This window comes from Zootoca vivipara, chromosome 2 (genome assembly GCF_963506605.1).
Source record: "Zootoca vivipara chromosome 2, rZooViv1.1, whole genome shotgun sequence".
Classification (NCBI taxonomy): domain Eukaryota; kingdom Metazoa; phylum Chordata; class Lepidosauria; order Squamata; family Lacertidae; genus Zootoca; species Zootoca vivipara.
Genome location: NC_083277.1, coordinates 67,185,037 through 67,198,860, shown reverse-complemented (window position 1 = coordinate 67,198,860; position 13,824 = coordinate 67,185,037). Strand labels below are relative to the sequence as shown.

Below are 13,824 nucleotides of genomic sequence, written 5' to 3'. Positions count from 1 at the left end.
GTCCTGCTAAATCTTGTGCTGGTCGATTTGTGCTTCTTTTCAATGTGCCCTTTTGAGGTAAAGGGAGCGGGGAAGGAGAGGAGAAGCCAGGAGAAAGTGTGTGCTCTCTCTCACAATTTACTGAACGTCCTTTAGCACTGACTGGTAACAAGCAACCAAAACCATACCTGTCTCATCACAACAGACCAGTCAACCTTCTTCAGCTTCTGCCAGATCTTTGCAGACCAGTTATTGTTTTGTCAGATAGTACACACACACACACACACACACACACACACACACACACATCTTTTTGGGAGCTGCGACCACCCATGTTGAAGCTGACATGCTAAGGAAACCTACCCATGAGTCATCTTAAACTAGCAACAGCTGCTCTTTCTTTCTTTTCACAATAAAAAGTTCAGCTTGAAAAGTCTAGCTGCATCTTTCCAGCTCATATAAGCCTGGCAGAACAGTCTTACCAAAGTGTGTTCTTTATGGCATTGTAAGTGGTAAAGAAGAACTACCTGACTACATCTAGCAGCACAACACACATCTCGTCAGTGATGCAGGCTAAGGAGATGTGAACATGCAGATGGAGCTACTTCAAACATTTTTAATGCAGGCGCTCACTCAACTGAAGTTTTCTTTTCTTTTTTAATTGTTTTATTTTTTTCTATGATTATTTCCATGCTTATTACATACAACAACAACAAAAATACTGAAAAGGGGTACAACTTCAAGGGAAACAGTTTCAATGGGAAAGCCAATTCAGTGGACTGTTTTCTCCTTGGATTTAGTGCGTGATTAGTTGTCACAACCCCCCACCCACCCAACAACACACAGACTTCCAGAAGTACGCTCTTCTTCCCCGTCAGAATTATGACATTTTTTGAATTGCAGCTGTAGAGATTGTGTCTACACTCCTTTGTCCACTTGCTAGGAAGCAAGCCCTATTGATCTGTGTCCAATTGCCACCAAACATGAAAGAGCCTTTTCTGGTGGCTTAACTTCCAAGGGCTTGATGTTGAACACACTTAAAAGCCTACTTGCTATGAGGAACCTGTGTTATCAGGCTTCCTGATGAAATAAATCTGTTTTGAAGGTCCCTTGAGATCTTTGATGTCAGACAAGAAGCTAGCAAGCACCTGCCTTTGGAACTCCCTGACTGGAGAATTTAGACCGTCTCCCTCCTTGTTGTCCTTTTGCCAGCAGGTGGAAGACCTGCTTGGGGACTGACTGCTTTTAATGCAAGGGCTGGTGTCATGGTGTTTTTATTGTACAGTAATTACCTGTATGTTTTTAATAGATCTTAGAGGGAGAGAGAAAGAGAGTTTTAAATCTATTAATGTTTAACTGTTTTTAATGACTCCTACCTATGTTTTTAGCTGTTCTTATTTTTTCTGTGAAACATCTTGAGTCCCTGTCGTGGAAAAATAAATGAAAAGTTTTAGTATGATCACTAATTTATGTTGGGTGGGATTTAGCTAAGTTGTTGCATGCATGGCATAAGGTTCACTCACTCAACAGGACCTCCCCCCCCTTTCCTCCTCTCCCCACATACCCCTACATTGCTGCCTAAATCTGCTCCAGAAGGTTGAGGGGAAACCCCAGAACAGGTTTAGGAGCTGTAAGGTGCTATTTACATGGAATTTTTACTTGATGGGATAATCGCTTGTTGCTTTCTTACACTTGCTGGTGGTGGATTGTTGTTACACCAAAGGCATCACACATGAAATCTGATTCTGCAGATTGGAATCCAAGTTATCTATGTAGCTCTGTTGGATCTCCTACTTTTGAGTAGAACCCTGGCAGAGGCACATGCCGGACTGGAATGTTCCCTCCCTCCTGGTCGATCATTCAGGAGCTTCAAAAGCTTTCTCCAGCCCAAACATCACAGCGACTGATGCCAAGAAACATCAGCACACTTACGGATTCGCACTTTGCCTAACAGAACTCAGTAGCACATCATTTGGATAATCTACGTTTATTTACATATAAACACACTCGGAGCACTGCAACATGGCTCCCTCTCTCTTTAGCATCAGACAGCAAAGAGAAAGAACAAAGGACAATAGTCCCACTTCACGGAACACAGTAACACAAAACCCTGTCTCCATCACCTCCCACTCTGTGGAATCAAAACATACACCGTCATGTGATAGACAACAATCCTATGACTGCAGACATGGGGAATGAATCTTCAACAAGCTCATGGTCAAGAGAAACCACATCAGAATTATCTGGTGTCTATGAAGGAAAACACTTGGATGCGGTAGCCCAGAGACCAAAAATGTCTAAGAAAGCTCCATGATTCTGAAAAGGACAAGGTGTTATGTTACAAAACCTGGGTAAGCCCTAAGGACCATGCAGGTGTACCTCATCTGGTGGCCAGAAATCACAGGGAGAAAACATTCTCACCAGAAGTGAAAACTGAAACAAAAATAAGCACACTTTGTGGAGAATAAAAATAGAAGATAAAAATACTTTGTGGAAATCACTGTGGTTATTATTGCACATACTTCATTATTCCGGGAAACTCTTTATATCCATTTATGTTTTCTACTTGTGGGTTTCAAAGTCAACTCTGCTCTCCCCACTTGCAGAAACCCATGAAAAAGGTCCTAGTTATTCTCCCTAAATGGCTACCAACTACAGGTAGGTAGCCGTGTTGGTCTGAGTCGAAGCAAAATAAAAAAATTCCTTCAGTAGCACCTTAAAGACCAACTAAGTTTATATTTTGGTATGAGCTTTCGTGTGCATTCACACTTCTTCAGATACACTAGAAACAGAAGTGTCAGACCCTTATATATATACAGAGGGTGCTGGGGGTGGGTGGGTGGGAATGGGTGATGGGCTGATGGGAGTGGTAAACCTGTAGATGGCTGTTAATGGCTGCTGATGGCTGCAATTAGTCCGGGGGGGGGGGAGCAAGGGCTGAGGTGCTAAAGAAAGCTTGATCATGCATAATGAGATACATCTCCCCCCCCCCAGGACTAATTGCAGCCATCAGCAGCCATTAACAGCCATCTACAGGTTTACCACTCCCATCAGCCCATCACCCATTCCCACCCACCCCCACCACCCTCTGTATATATATAGGGTCTGACACTTCTGTTTCTAGTGTATCTGAAGAAGTGTGCATGCACACGAAAGCTCATACCAAAATATAAACTTAGTTGGTCTTTAAGGTGCTCCTGAAGGAATTTTTTTATTTGGCTACCAACTGTGAGGCTGTCCTATGCAGTTCACATAACAAGAACAGCAGTATGCCTGAGCAAAATGTTCAGTCATTTGCTCTTCATATTTTGCTTACGAAAGGAAAAAAGAGGGAATGCTTTCCAAATATTAAAGCTTTGTCATCACTAAAGGCTTCTTCTGTTTGGCCCCATGATACCTTTGGGAGAAATTAGCTTCCTGACTTGTACTGGAACAGCTGCCATTTCTTGGCTGCTTCTTGGTTTGAAAATGTGTATAAAAAGCATTTTTATGTCTGCGTGTGAATAGTCAATATTTCCAGCATATTCAGGAAGTTGGGACAACGAAAAAGGTATTCCCAAATGATTGTGCAGAAAACAATCATTTGGTGTTAATCATACTCCTAGAGACCTATTGCCAATCACAATTGAAAATTTTAAAAAGGTTGTCAATATTGCTCACCCATATTTCATTTTCCTTCCCTTTGTTTTGAGGCAGGAATGGCCACTCCGCTTGGGATCTAGTACACCCACTGCCACCTACGCTGATTTCCTCACTACCAAAAATAAGTGGAGGCAGTAGAGTTGAATGTTCATGAGCATAGCTCAGTTGGTAGAGCATGAGACTCTTAATCTCATGGTCATGTGTTTGAGCCCCACATTGGGCAAAAGATTCCTGCATTGCAGGGGTCTGGACTAGAGGACCCTCTACAATTCTAGGATTCTAAGACAAGCTGCTTCAGCAAGTAGGAAGCGGAACACTGCTTGACTAAAGTGTAATACTGAGGCTTAGGTGAAGTCAAAAACTGTAAGTCCTGTGTGTGTGTGTGTGTGTGTGTGTGTGTGTGTGTGTGTGTAGTCTACCAGATCACCCTTGTTGACATGCAGGTGTACTGCTAGGCACAAAGTAAGCACTACAGAAATTATGAATGGTGCATGTGATTGTCTATCTTTTGCAAACTGTTTCCCAGTCTTTTATTGTGCTGATGGTCCCACAAAAACTTCATCATGAAACAGGTCTCTCTCTCACTCTCACCTCCCATAGATGGAGAACTTAGAGTTGTGGGAATGTTGAGGATAGTAGGAGAGGATATATTGATATTATCCTTCCTCACTCACACTAGTGAGCTAGTGGCAGAGCACATTTTAACTGTTTACAATGGTTTTTAAGATAGGTTACACATTTTCCCCATTCCCTTATTAAATTTTTTGTCTTTCTGATTTCTGACTCTTCTGGTCCTTTTAGCCGTTTCGGCATAATCCATCAACTTGATCTGTCATTCTTCTCTGGTAGGAACTTTATCTTCTTTCCATCTCTGGGCCAATAACATGCTTGGTCTCATACATAAATACTTCTACAGTACTCCCTTGGGATTTGGCACCTTGAATTCCTAAGAGGAAGGCTTCGGGGTTTGTTTGTTTTTAGCAAAAACAAACAAAAACAAAAACATTTTAAAGCACACACTCTCTTCAGACTGCCCCTACTATTCCTCCAGAAGCCCTTGGCTGAATGGGAGGGGTCTCCTCTGTCTTTCACCCCAGGGGGACAAACGACGGCGCGGTTCCGACGCCTCCTCCCTGTTGAGGACTTCCCATGGGGCAGTCAAACCAGGGACAAAAGAGTTCAGGGTCCCCTTCTTAACCCGAAGTGGAGCAAATGGTGGCGGCAGGTAGCGAGTGTGCAAAGGAGGTAGCAAAGGACCGGAGATTTCCACCAGACCCCGCCAGGCCGACCTTCCAGCCAGCGGAAAACTCGCTCCGGAGTTTGCAGGAAGGCTGGAGGGGCCGGCGGGCGGAGAAAGTGGCGAGAGCAGCTTCAGGTGACCCCACCCGCCTCCCGGCCTGTCCGCCCCCTGGCCTGCCGCCGCCCCACCCCCGAGCGCCGTCCCGCCGGAGGGGCCTGTCTCCGCCCCCTCGCTCCTCACGCCCTTATTTAACTCCGCCGCGCGTCAGGGGGAGCGGCTCACTCCGCTGCCGCTCGGACCCCCTCCGCCGTCCCGCCGCCGCTTGTCTCCGCGGGTCTTCTTTCCCCTCCGTCACGATGCGCTCGGGACTGCTGCTGCCTTTGGCCCTGGCTCTGTGGGTCAGCGTCTCTTGGGCTGCCACTCGGACCCCTTACCAGCAGATCTTGCATCACAGCCGGATCCGGGGCAGGCATCAAGGGTAGGTCTCTGAGCTTAAATCGGGGGGGGGGGGGGAAGAGGGACGGAGTGATCTGGTGATCCACCCAACCCGCGGGACCGGGTGCCTCTTGCACGCTGGCGTCGCGCGTGTGCCTCGCTCGGGCAAAAGGCGGGAGACGGTTTCCACACGTTCGCCTCAGAACGGATGTGCGACGGTCTGGTGAACGCGAGGCATTGGCCACATGATGGGCTGAAGGTGTTTCGCTGTCGCTCTGCTGCTTCCCGAGTTAAGATTATTTTTTCAGATCGCAGTTTAGATTTGGGGTCCCACAGAAATGGCTTTTGGTCCCTAAATGCGTCGCCTGTCCTGTTGTACTGTAATCCATTTAAGGGATGGTCGGAGGGGCATGGAAAACGAGGAGAAAATCCCAATCCATGGATTAAAAAGCAAGTTTTAAACAGCTGGGGGATCCACTTGGATTGTGGTCAATGGGGATCAAATGGCTTGTGGAGATGAGCTGTGTTTCCCAAAAGAGTGAGGCTCTTTCTCCTGCCAGTTATTTATTCTCCATTAGGTAGGTCTGAAAGGAAAGGAGGCAAGATTCTTTCTTTCTTTCTTTCTTTCTTTCTTTCTTTCTTTCTTTCTTTCTTTCTTTCTTTCTTTCTTTCTTTCTTTCTTTCTTTCTTTCTTTCTTTCTTTTCATTTACTGCATGGGATGGTTCAGACAGTCTGTTTTCAAGTTTCATAGAACTCTTCCTGCCTTGAGAAGAGTGCTGTATGAATTAGGTTGGCTACCCACGAGGCATAGTATACTGCCGCTAGCCCCAACACCCACCTTTAATGGACTGGCTGCACTTCTCACTGTCTCTCTCTTTAAAGAATGCATCCAATATTGTGTTCAGATTACTGAAAGTCAGTTCTTGCCAACATTTGCCTTACATTTAAATGGACAAAGGTTCAGTTAGCCAAGTGTTTGTGAAATTGTTCATTTGTGCTCACCTTTCCAAACTTACCCCTGCCAAGCCAGATCTACAGATAAAGTGAACTAAGGCAGAACAATAAATGTGGTTGCTTCTCTCCCCCCCCCCCATTTTTTTTTACAATTAAGGTGCTCAGTGCCCAGGCCAGCTATGTTAGTTTGGCACCTGAGGCAGAAACCCCACTAATGACTCTTTCCCCTTCCTAGCAGTAAAAATGCAAGCAATAATAAATTAAATGACACTCAAAATCAACTACCTAAGGTAGTCACTTCATTCTGATCACCAGCAGAGCTGGTTAGCATTTCTGTCCTAAATGGCATGAACATGTATAAGCTCTTTAAGCACAGCTGTTGAAATAGCACATTTTAGGCTCATGCCACTAGTGAATTTAATGAGGCTGATGGCATTAAGGGGAACTTCAGGCATACTGAAACCAAACAAATATGAATCAAACCAAGCTGATATATGCAGGAATGGAAAAGCTTCTGGAAGGCTTTGAGTATGAAGGAAACAAATCACTTTAGTCGTTTGGGGGCAAATTCTAAAAGGCCTATTTGTTTCCTCTTAAGTATTTATATAGATTTTGCTGCACTGCAGATCCCATCCTCCATGATGGTTGGCTATGCTAGCTGTGGCTGATGGAGGCTGAAGTTCAAGACTTTTGGAGGGACAGATTGAGGAAGGCAGTACTACAATAGGAGCTGTTAAGTCAGAGGGATCCGAGTGTTGATAGAATGCAGTTCTCTCGATGCTCTTTTCGTTGGTGTGTAAACAGTCACAAGTGTGGTCCTTTTAGGGGCATTCAATTCGGAGAATTCTGGTGCAAGTTGGGAAGGAACAGGCAGGCACAGGCTTAACTGCGAATGTGCTCTGGGATTCCTTTCTTGGGGACCTTTAGATAGATCATAATACTTATCCTGACCCTCACATGAGACACTTCACTTACTATAGTAAGACTAATTCATCTTGACGGTTTCCACCTAAGCAGTGTGGTTCATTATTAACCCATCAAGGGTGATGCCCATAGCTGCCAAGTTCTCCCTTTTTTTTAAGGGAAATTCCCTTATGCTGAATAGCCTTCCTTGCGAGAAAAGGGAAAACTTGGCAGCTATGGTGATGCCCACTAGCATTTTTTTTTAAAAAAACCCACCCACAAATTAACTTAAAAACAAGGGGACAACTGGATGAAATTAAATATATAGCTATCAAGTAGTTCTGATAGCCAGAAATGCTGCTTCTATTTCATAGATCAGGTACCGTATTTGGAATTGACATTGGTCATTTCCTGCCTTTCTTCCAATGAGTTTAGGGGAGCATTCTATCCTTCTAACAGCTTGGTGGTGTAGGGTAGGCTGAGAGATAATGATTGCCCAAAGCCAACAAGTAAGCTTTGTAGCTAAGTGAAGATTTCAATATGGGCTTCCCACATCCTATCCCAGCACTGTATCATTGTTAACACGGGGACTAGATTATGTATCTTGGTTAGATCCTGTGTTAGCCACTGTTTTATCATCACCTTTCCTCATTCACAGTCACCCACACACTCACTTGGTAGTATAAGATTCATTTCTCTTGGTTGTTGTCCCATCGTGTTGTGGTGTTGTATGTGAATATCTCAAACAGATGGGTGGAACTGGTCACTTGCATGCTGACTTTTTAATATGAAAGACCAATGCAGTCAGCTCAGTCCACATCATTGCTTCATTTTTGCTCTTTCCTTCTCTCTCACATACGTCACTATGAGGTTCCTATCACAGGGTGAAAGGGAAAGAAAAACACTTCTCATGCAAGTAGCCCATCCTTCTATTGCTTGCCCCCTGTGGTTACTTGAAGGAAAGGCCCTTTTCACATTACTCTGTGTTTTCCATCGTTATCATCAGCTTATTTACAAGCAATGCTAAACTAAAACCATAGCTTGGGTGCAAATGTGTTAAGTGTGCAGGATCCCATAGAGAACTGCTTTGCTCCTCTGGTCCTGCTGCTGTGATGTAAAGCCATGGTGTGTTATCTGAGCCAAGGTTTATGGTTTGTTGTATTCCTCACAAACCATGGGCTGTTGCCAAGATTTGCCTTTGAGTTTACAGTGGCCAAGATCTCTCTGGGAACCTTCACACTTGTGCATTTGTGTCAAGCCACACAGAAGCCTTCTCCACCCCCACCCCCCAGTTTGTCTCTGTCTCTGTGTGAACTGTTCCCCATGAGCTTCCTTCTATCAATGGGTGATGAACTTTGATGCAGGAAGGTAGCAGGCAGGCTCTCTTCCAAGCCCCTGTCAATCAGCTGTCATCCATGTCCTTTTCCTCATCAAAACTGAAATAATGTTAATTTAAATTGGATGAAAATTTCTTCCTAAGTTATAACTCACATTTGCTCACACACTCAGGGGATCACTTGCCCTAGTGGAAATATACAAAGTTTGAATGCATTCAAAGGAAGGGTGAAATAGGGGTGGGGGAAATCTAACCTGGCTTAGTGAAGAGAAAGGTCTTTCACATTTCAGCTTCATTTATGACTTATATTCTGATCTCATGGAAACTGTGAGAGTAATGATTCCTTCTTTATAAATACAGTCCTCCTTTTAATACTTATTATTGACAAAACGTCTTTGAGTGCCAGGGTATGTATAGGGAACTCAATATATATATATTTCTCTCCTTTACCTGTAGTCCCAATGTGTGTGCTGTGCTGAAGCTCATGGGAACAAACCAGAAATACTTGCCAAACTGCAAAATGTGGTACCATAGGAAAATCTGCGGCAAATCAACGTAAGTACTTGAGTGGTTTGAAGAAAATACAGTGCTGTGAAGCAGATGGATCTCTGTTGGGATTGGGGTGCTGTGTGGCAGATGTCCTGTGCTTCTTGTTACCCAGCAGGCCAAACATAGTTTGCCAGCTTCACAGCTGCCCTGTTTTCATAGTACCAGGAGTGCTGTAAAAGCAAGAGGTCTATCGAGCCCCTGAGATGCACTTTGGGATTTCCTTTCTCAGAAATCTGCAGAAAACCATACTGTGTCATTTCCAACTCAGGTCTACAAGCCAGATTTTGACTTTGGTTTGCTATCCTGCTTAAACCAAGATCAGAGGAAGTCAATCCCACCGCACGAATGACAGCCATAGCTGCCAAGTTTTCCCTTTTCTCACGAGGAAGCCTATTCAGCATAAGGGAAAATCCCTTTAAAAAAGGGATAACTTGGCAGCTATGATGACAGCACCTTATCCTAAATTCTCCCTTTCCCCTGGGGAAGGGTCATTGCTCAGTAGTAAAATACATGCTTTACATACAGGAGGTCCCAGGTTCAAATTCCAACTATCTGCCCCTAAGACTGAGAAAGTCCCCTGTCTAGGGCATTGATGCCTGTCAATGTATACCGTATTGGATTAGAGTGTCCATGCTTCAAGTAAGTCAGTTTCCTAACACTTGTTTACATCTGGTGTCACTTCTAATCCACCCTTATATAAGAACACAAGAAGAGCCTTCGGGATCAGGCCAGTGTGCCATCTAGTCCAGCACCTTGTTCTCACAGTAGACAACCAGATGCCTCTGAGAAATCTAAAAGCAGGACTTTAGCTCACAACAGCACTCTTATCTTCCTGTGGTTTCCAGCAACTGGTACTGCCTCTGACGCCCCTAAATCATTGCTTTGCAACTTTAAATTGCTGCTTTGACCTGCATCTTCCTGAAAGATGGTGACTGTGTGACTCCTTCTGGCAGAAAAACAGAATTCCAAATTTGCAAATCAATTTGTACGCCTGGTCATTCATCTCCTAAAATAAACAGTCCTTAGATAATGTTGTCTCAATAATGTTCTGTTGACATAAAAATATTTTATGGGGAAAACATCCAGCCACATATGAGAAGCCTTTCTCAGAGTGTGGGCATCTGCACTACTGGATGTGCAAGGTATCCAATTTTTATGTTGTATTTTGAATTCCTGGAGCCTCTTGAGTCTGGAAAGAGCTAGTGAGAATAGGGAATGGATGTGGTTGTTGTCAGAGGCAGGTTAGTGGACTGGATATATCAGTGTTTCTCAACCAGTGTGCCTCCAGATGTTTTGGGACTACAACTCCCATCATTCCTGACCACTGGTCTTGCTAGCTAGGGATGATGGGAGTTGTAGTCCCAAAACATCTGGAGGCACACTGGTTGAGAAACACTGGGATAGATTACTGGGTGACCCAGTCTATTTGCTCTTAACTAAACTTGAGTTTCCTAGTAATTCATAGTGCCTCCATGAAAATCAGACACAAGATTTATCATGATCCCTTTTCCTGGGATTATCCCTTTTACTGCATAGCACAGTGGTCTCTTCTCTTCTTTTGAATTTCTTGATAGTAAACTGAGGGGTGCTTTCTGGGGAGATAATTTCCTTGTAGAGAAAATGATTCACACTGTCATGTATGAAAGACATTGCAAGTCTGTTTTGTCATAATCCCATGGGTTTGTGTAGATCAAGCGTATGCAAAACTATCCAGCCTTTGTTTGCAGCCCCTTCATTCGCACGAGGAAGACTTTCAAATCAGTCCGATGCCTGTCCCTGCAGATGTTAGCATTCAATAGACCTTGCATAAAGCACCCTAGGAAAGTGGCCTCAACACGTCCTCTTGGAAGGGGCAGTCTGCACCTAATTATGAATGTGTGCAGTGCTGGCTGGCTGCCAGGCATGAGTTGAAGCCTGCTAGTCTTCCAGGAAAGGTGTAACCTCCACGGGGTCACACAAGCTCCAGGAAAAAAAATGGAATTTGGGGAGGGTGGGCGGAGGGCGGAATGAAACAGTCTTTTTAAAGTTCACGGAAGACTCCAGACGGCTAAATTCACTTGAATGACTGTTAACGTTTGTCAGCAGTAACAGTAAGTGTAATTTTCTAGATATGCTTAGACAAATGCAGGAATTACAGCAACAATTCTCCAGGGAAACAGAAGTGGTTTAGTTAACATTAAAGGCACAGAGTATTTATCAGGGAAAGGGGGGGAACTATCCCTCACCCCACTCCACCCCACCCACTTTTTTTTAAACTAGGATTTTTTCTCCCCAGTGCAGACTTAGGACCAATTTGAACGTTACCACAACAGTGTGCTTGCTATTTCTGCATAGTTGGAAACAGGGCCAGCCTAAAAAGGAGCAAAAAATATGGCTGCCCCCTCCACCAGTCAAGGTGCACAATACCCAAGTCTGGTAAAATTATTTTGAAATCAAATTATTTTGATACAGGAAACCTCACAAGCACCCCTCTCCTTCCCTGGCAGCAAAAATACAATAGTAATAAATTAAATAAACTATCCATTTGATGTCCTTCCATGAAACCCTCAAATCTTCTACTTGAGGTGCTTACCTCACTCTGTCATGTGGTTGGGCCAGTCCCAAAGTTCATTGCTGGTGTGGATATTTAGCTTGCAATCCAGCCAACCTTTGTGGATATTAAATATGCAATTCGGCCAACCACTGCGGAGAGTAAAATCCAGTAACTAGAGTAAGCAAGAAGAAAACATTCTCTGTGAACGGAAGTAGGAAGGCTGTACTTTCAACCAATGACATTAAAACTAAAAACGTAGAGCAATTTCAAGCAGGCCAGCCACCAACGTAGTGCTGGACTGAGGAATAGAAGAGCAGTCGAGCAGTATGGTAATAGATACAGCGCTGAATCTAGCATAGCATTAGGCATGCATAAGCTCTCCAGTTTCAATGGGCTTGCTTAAGCAGACCTAACTTCTTGTTGGATTTAGGCTGTAGGAAATGATTTCTTGGCGGGATTGTCAAGCAGCACAAGGAACCAAATCTTTATGGTGCTCCAATAGAACTACTGTACACTGTTTACCAAAGGAAAGTTAGAATATGTTTGCACTTTTTAAAATTTTGGGGTGAGACATAACAGCTCCCCCTCCTGTTCTCCCTACCATCCTATTATCCATGTCTTGCAATAATCATGACTCCAGGTTGGTGCAACAGCAGATGGGAAAGGAGGTTGGGCAACATGCTGGATGGAGCAGCCTGCAATGGCTCCATCTTCCACTGTATTGAGACACGTGCAAGAACTCAGGGACATGACCTGGCAATGCTTTTCATAGGCCACTATTTCTTATGCAGCTGGGAACTCCCATCAACCCAAGATAGCAGCCATATTACTGTTTACATGACCACTGATCCCATAATGATGAACATGTGAGTCAGCCATCCCTTATCTTGCCAGGGACTGTTTTGCTTCTCACATGTATAAACAAATCAGAAATTGGAGTGAGTTTGTGGACTTGATTAAGAAGTTCCTCTCTGAACTTTCCTTTGTTGACTGTTGAGTTGGAAATCCAAAAGGCATCATGTTATGCTTGATAGGATTCCAGTGCTGTTTCCTGCAGATGGCCTTCAAAACATGAACTCTTTTACTAAGTGAGCCTTAGGAAGTAGCCCTGAAATGATTAATAGAAAAGGGTTATGGAATGCAACAGGTAGAAACATGACAAAAGAAATCTGTTTTTTGTGTAGTGTATGTTTTCCTTTCTCCCTCAAGCTTTAGCCTTCCCCAAGTTCCCTGCACTGCCCGTCTGCCTTGCATTTTTGGTGTATCCCTGGTCCTTTAGTCATCAGTTTGTGGTTTCTCACTTCCTCTATTAAGCCAGATTGCGGATGGGATCACATGTCCATTTACAGGAAGAGTGAGGCGGGAGAGGGGGCTCTAATCTAATGGGTATATATGATATACCCATTAGCATGCAAATAATCGTGTAAACAGAACTTTAATATCAGCTACCGTGTGTGTGTGTGTGTGTGTGTGTGTGTGTGTGTGTGTGTGGGTGAGAAAAATAGAGAACTTAATTGTTCTCCAGCAGAATATACTGGAGATTCTATACTGTGCTTCTTTGTTGATGGGAGAAGAGGAGGAAAAAAAGGATGGCTCTGACATGAGCCCTTTGCTTCCATTCAAATCCATAATGCAATTACTCTTTGATCCGAGAAGAATGTGGCTGTCCATACTGTGCAGCTGGAGGGTGTGTCTCTCATCATGTACATTTTTTCCTTCAGCGCGGATTTGCCAAACGCATTTGTGATGAGCCATTGGGCTAAAAGGGAATTTTATGATCATTCAGCAAAAACGTTGATACTAGAATCATAGCAGTAATTCTCTGTCTAGCATGGACTTGTCCAAGCTTTGACAAATTAGTATATTTAGAGGAGAGTGCCACGATACGAGCAAACTATTTTAGGGGACATTGAGCTGGCTGTAATTTGGGGGAATCAGTTGAGCATTTCCATTCTCCACAGTGTATGCAAGGGGGTGCTACAAGGCGTGCTAGTTCCACACTCATCAGGACCAAATTAGGTTGCACACCCCCACATAAAGAGGCTTCCTGCATTTATCCATATCCATGTAGACCCACAGGATTCAGGCCACATTAGAGCATGCCTGAACAGGAATGTCTTAAAGCACCCTCAACGTGCCAGCAGGCTTGGGTAAATTTCTTAGGGCAGCCTTTCATGCTTTAACTGTGCTCTTTGGTATAGATAAAGTAAAGGTAAAGGGACCCCTGACAATTAGGTCCAGTCGTGACCGAC

At 44.1% G+C, this 13,824-nt stretch overlaps 1 protein-coding gene across 1 annotated transcript in view; it reads left to right on the top strand.

Moving 5' to 3' along the window:
* The first annotated feature begins 5,126 nt into the window (after nt 1-5,126).
* Nucleotides 5,127-13,824, top strand: part of TGFBI (transforming growth factor beta induced) — a 43,028-nt gene continuing 34,330 nt past the window's right edge. The window contains exons 1-2 of the mRNA XM_035105495.2: nt 5,127-5,339; nt 8,947-9,045. Coding sequence (XP_034961386.1) covers nt 5,218-5,339; nt 8,947-9,045 — 221 coding nt within the window. The 5' untranslated portion in view covers nt 5,127-5,217. The remainder of the gene's footprint in view (nt 5,340-8,946; nt 9,046-13,824) is intronic.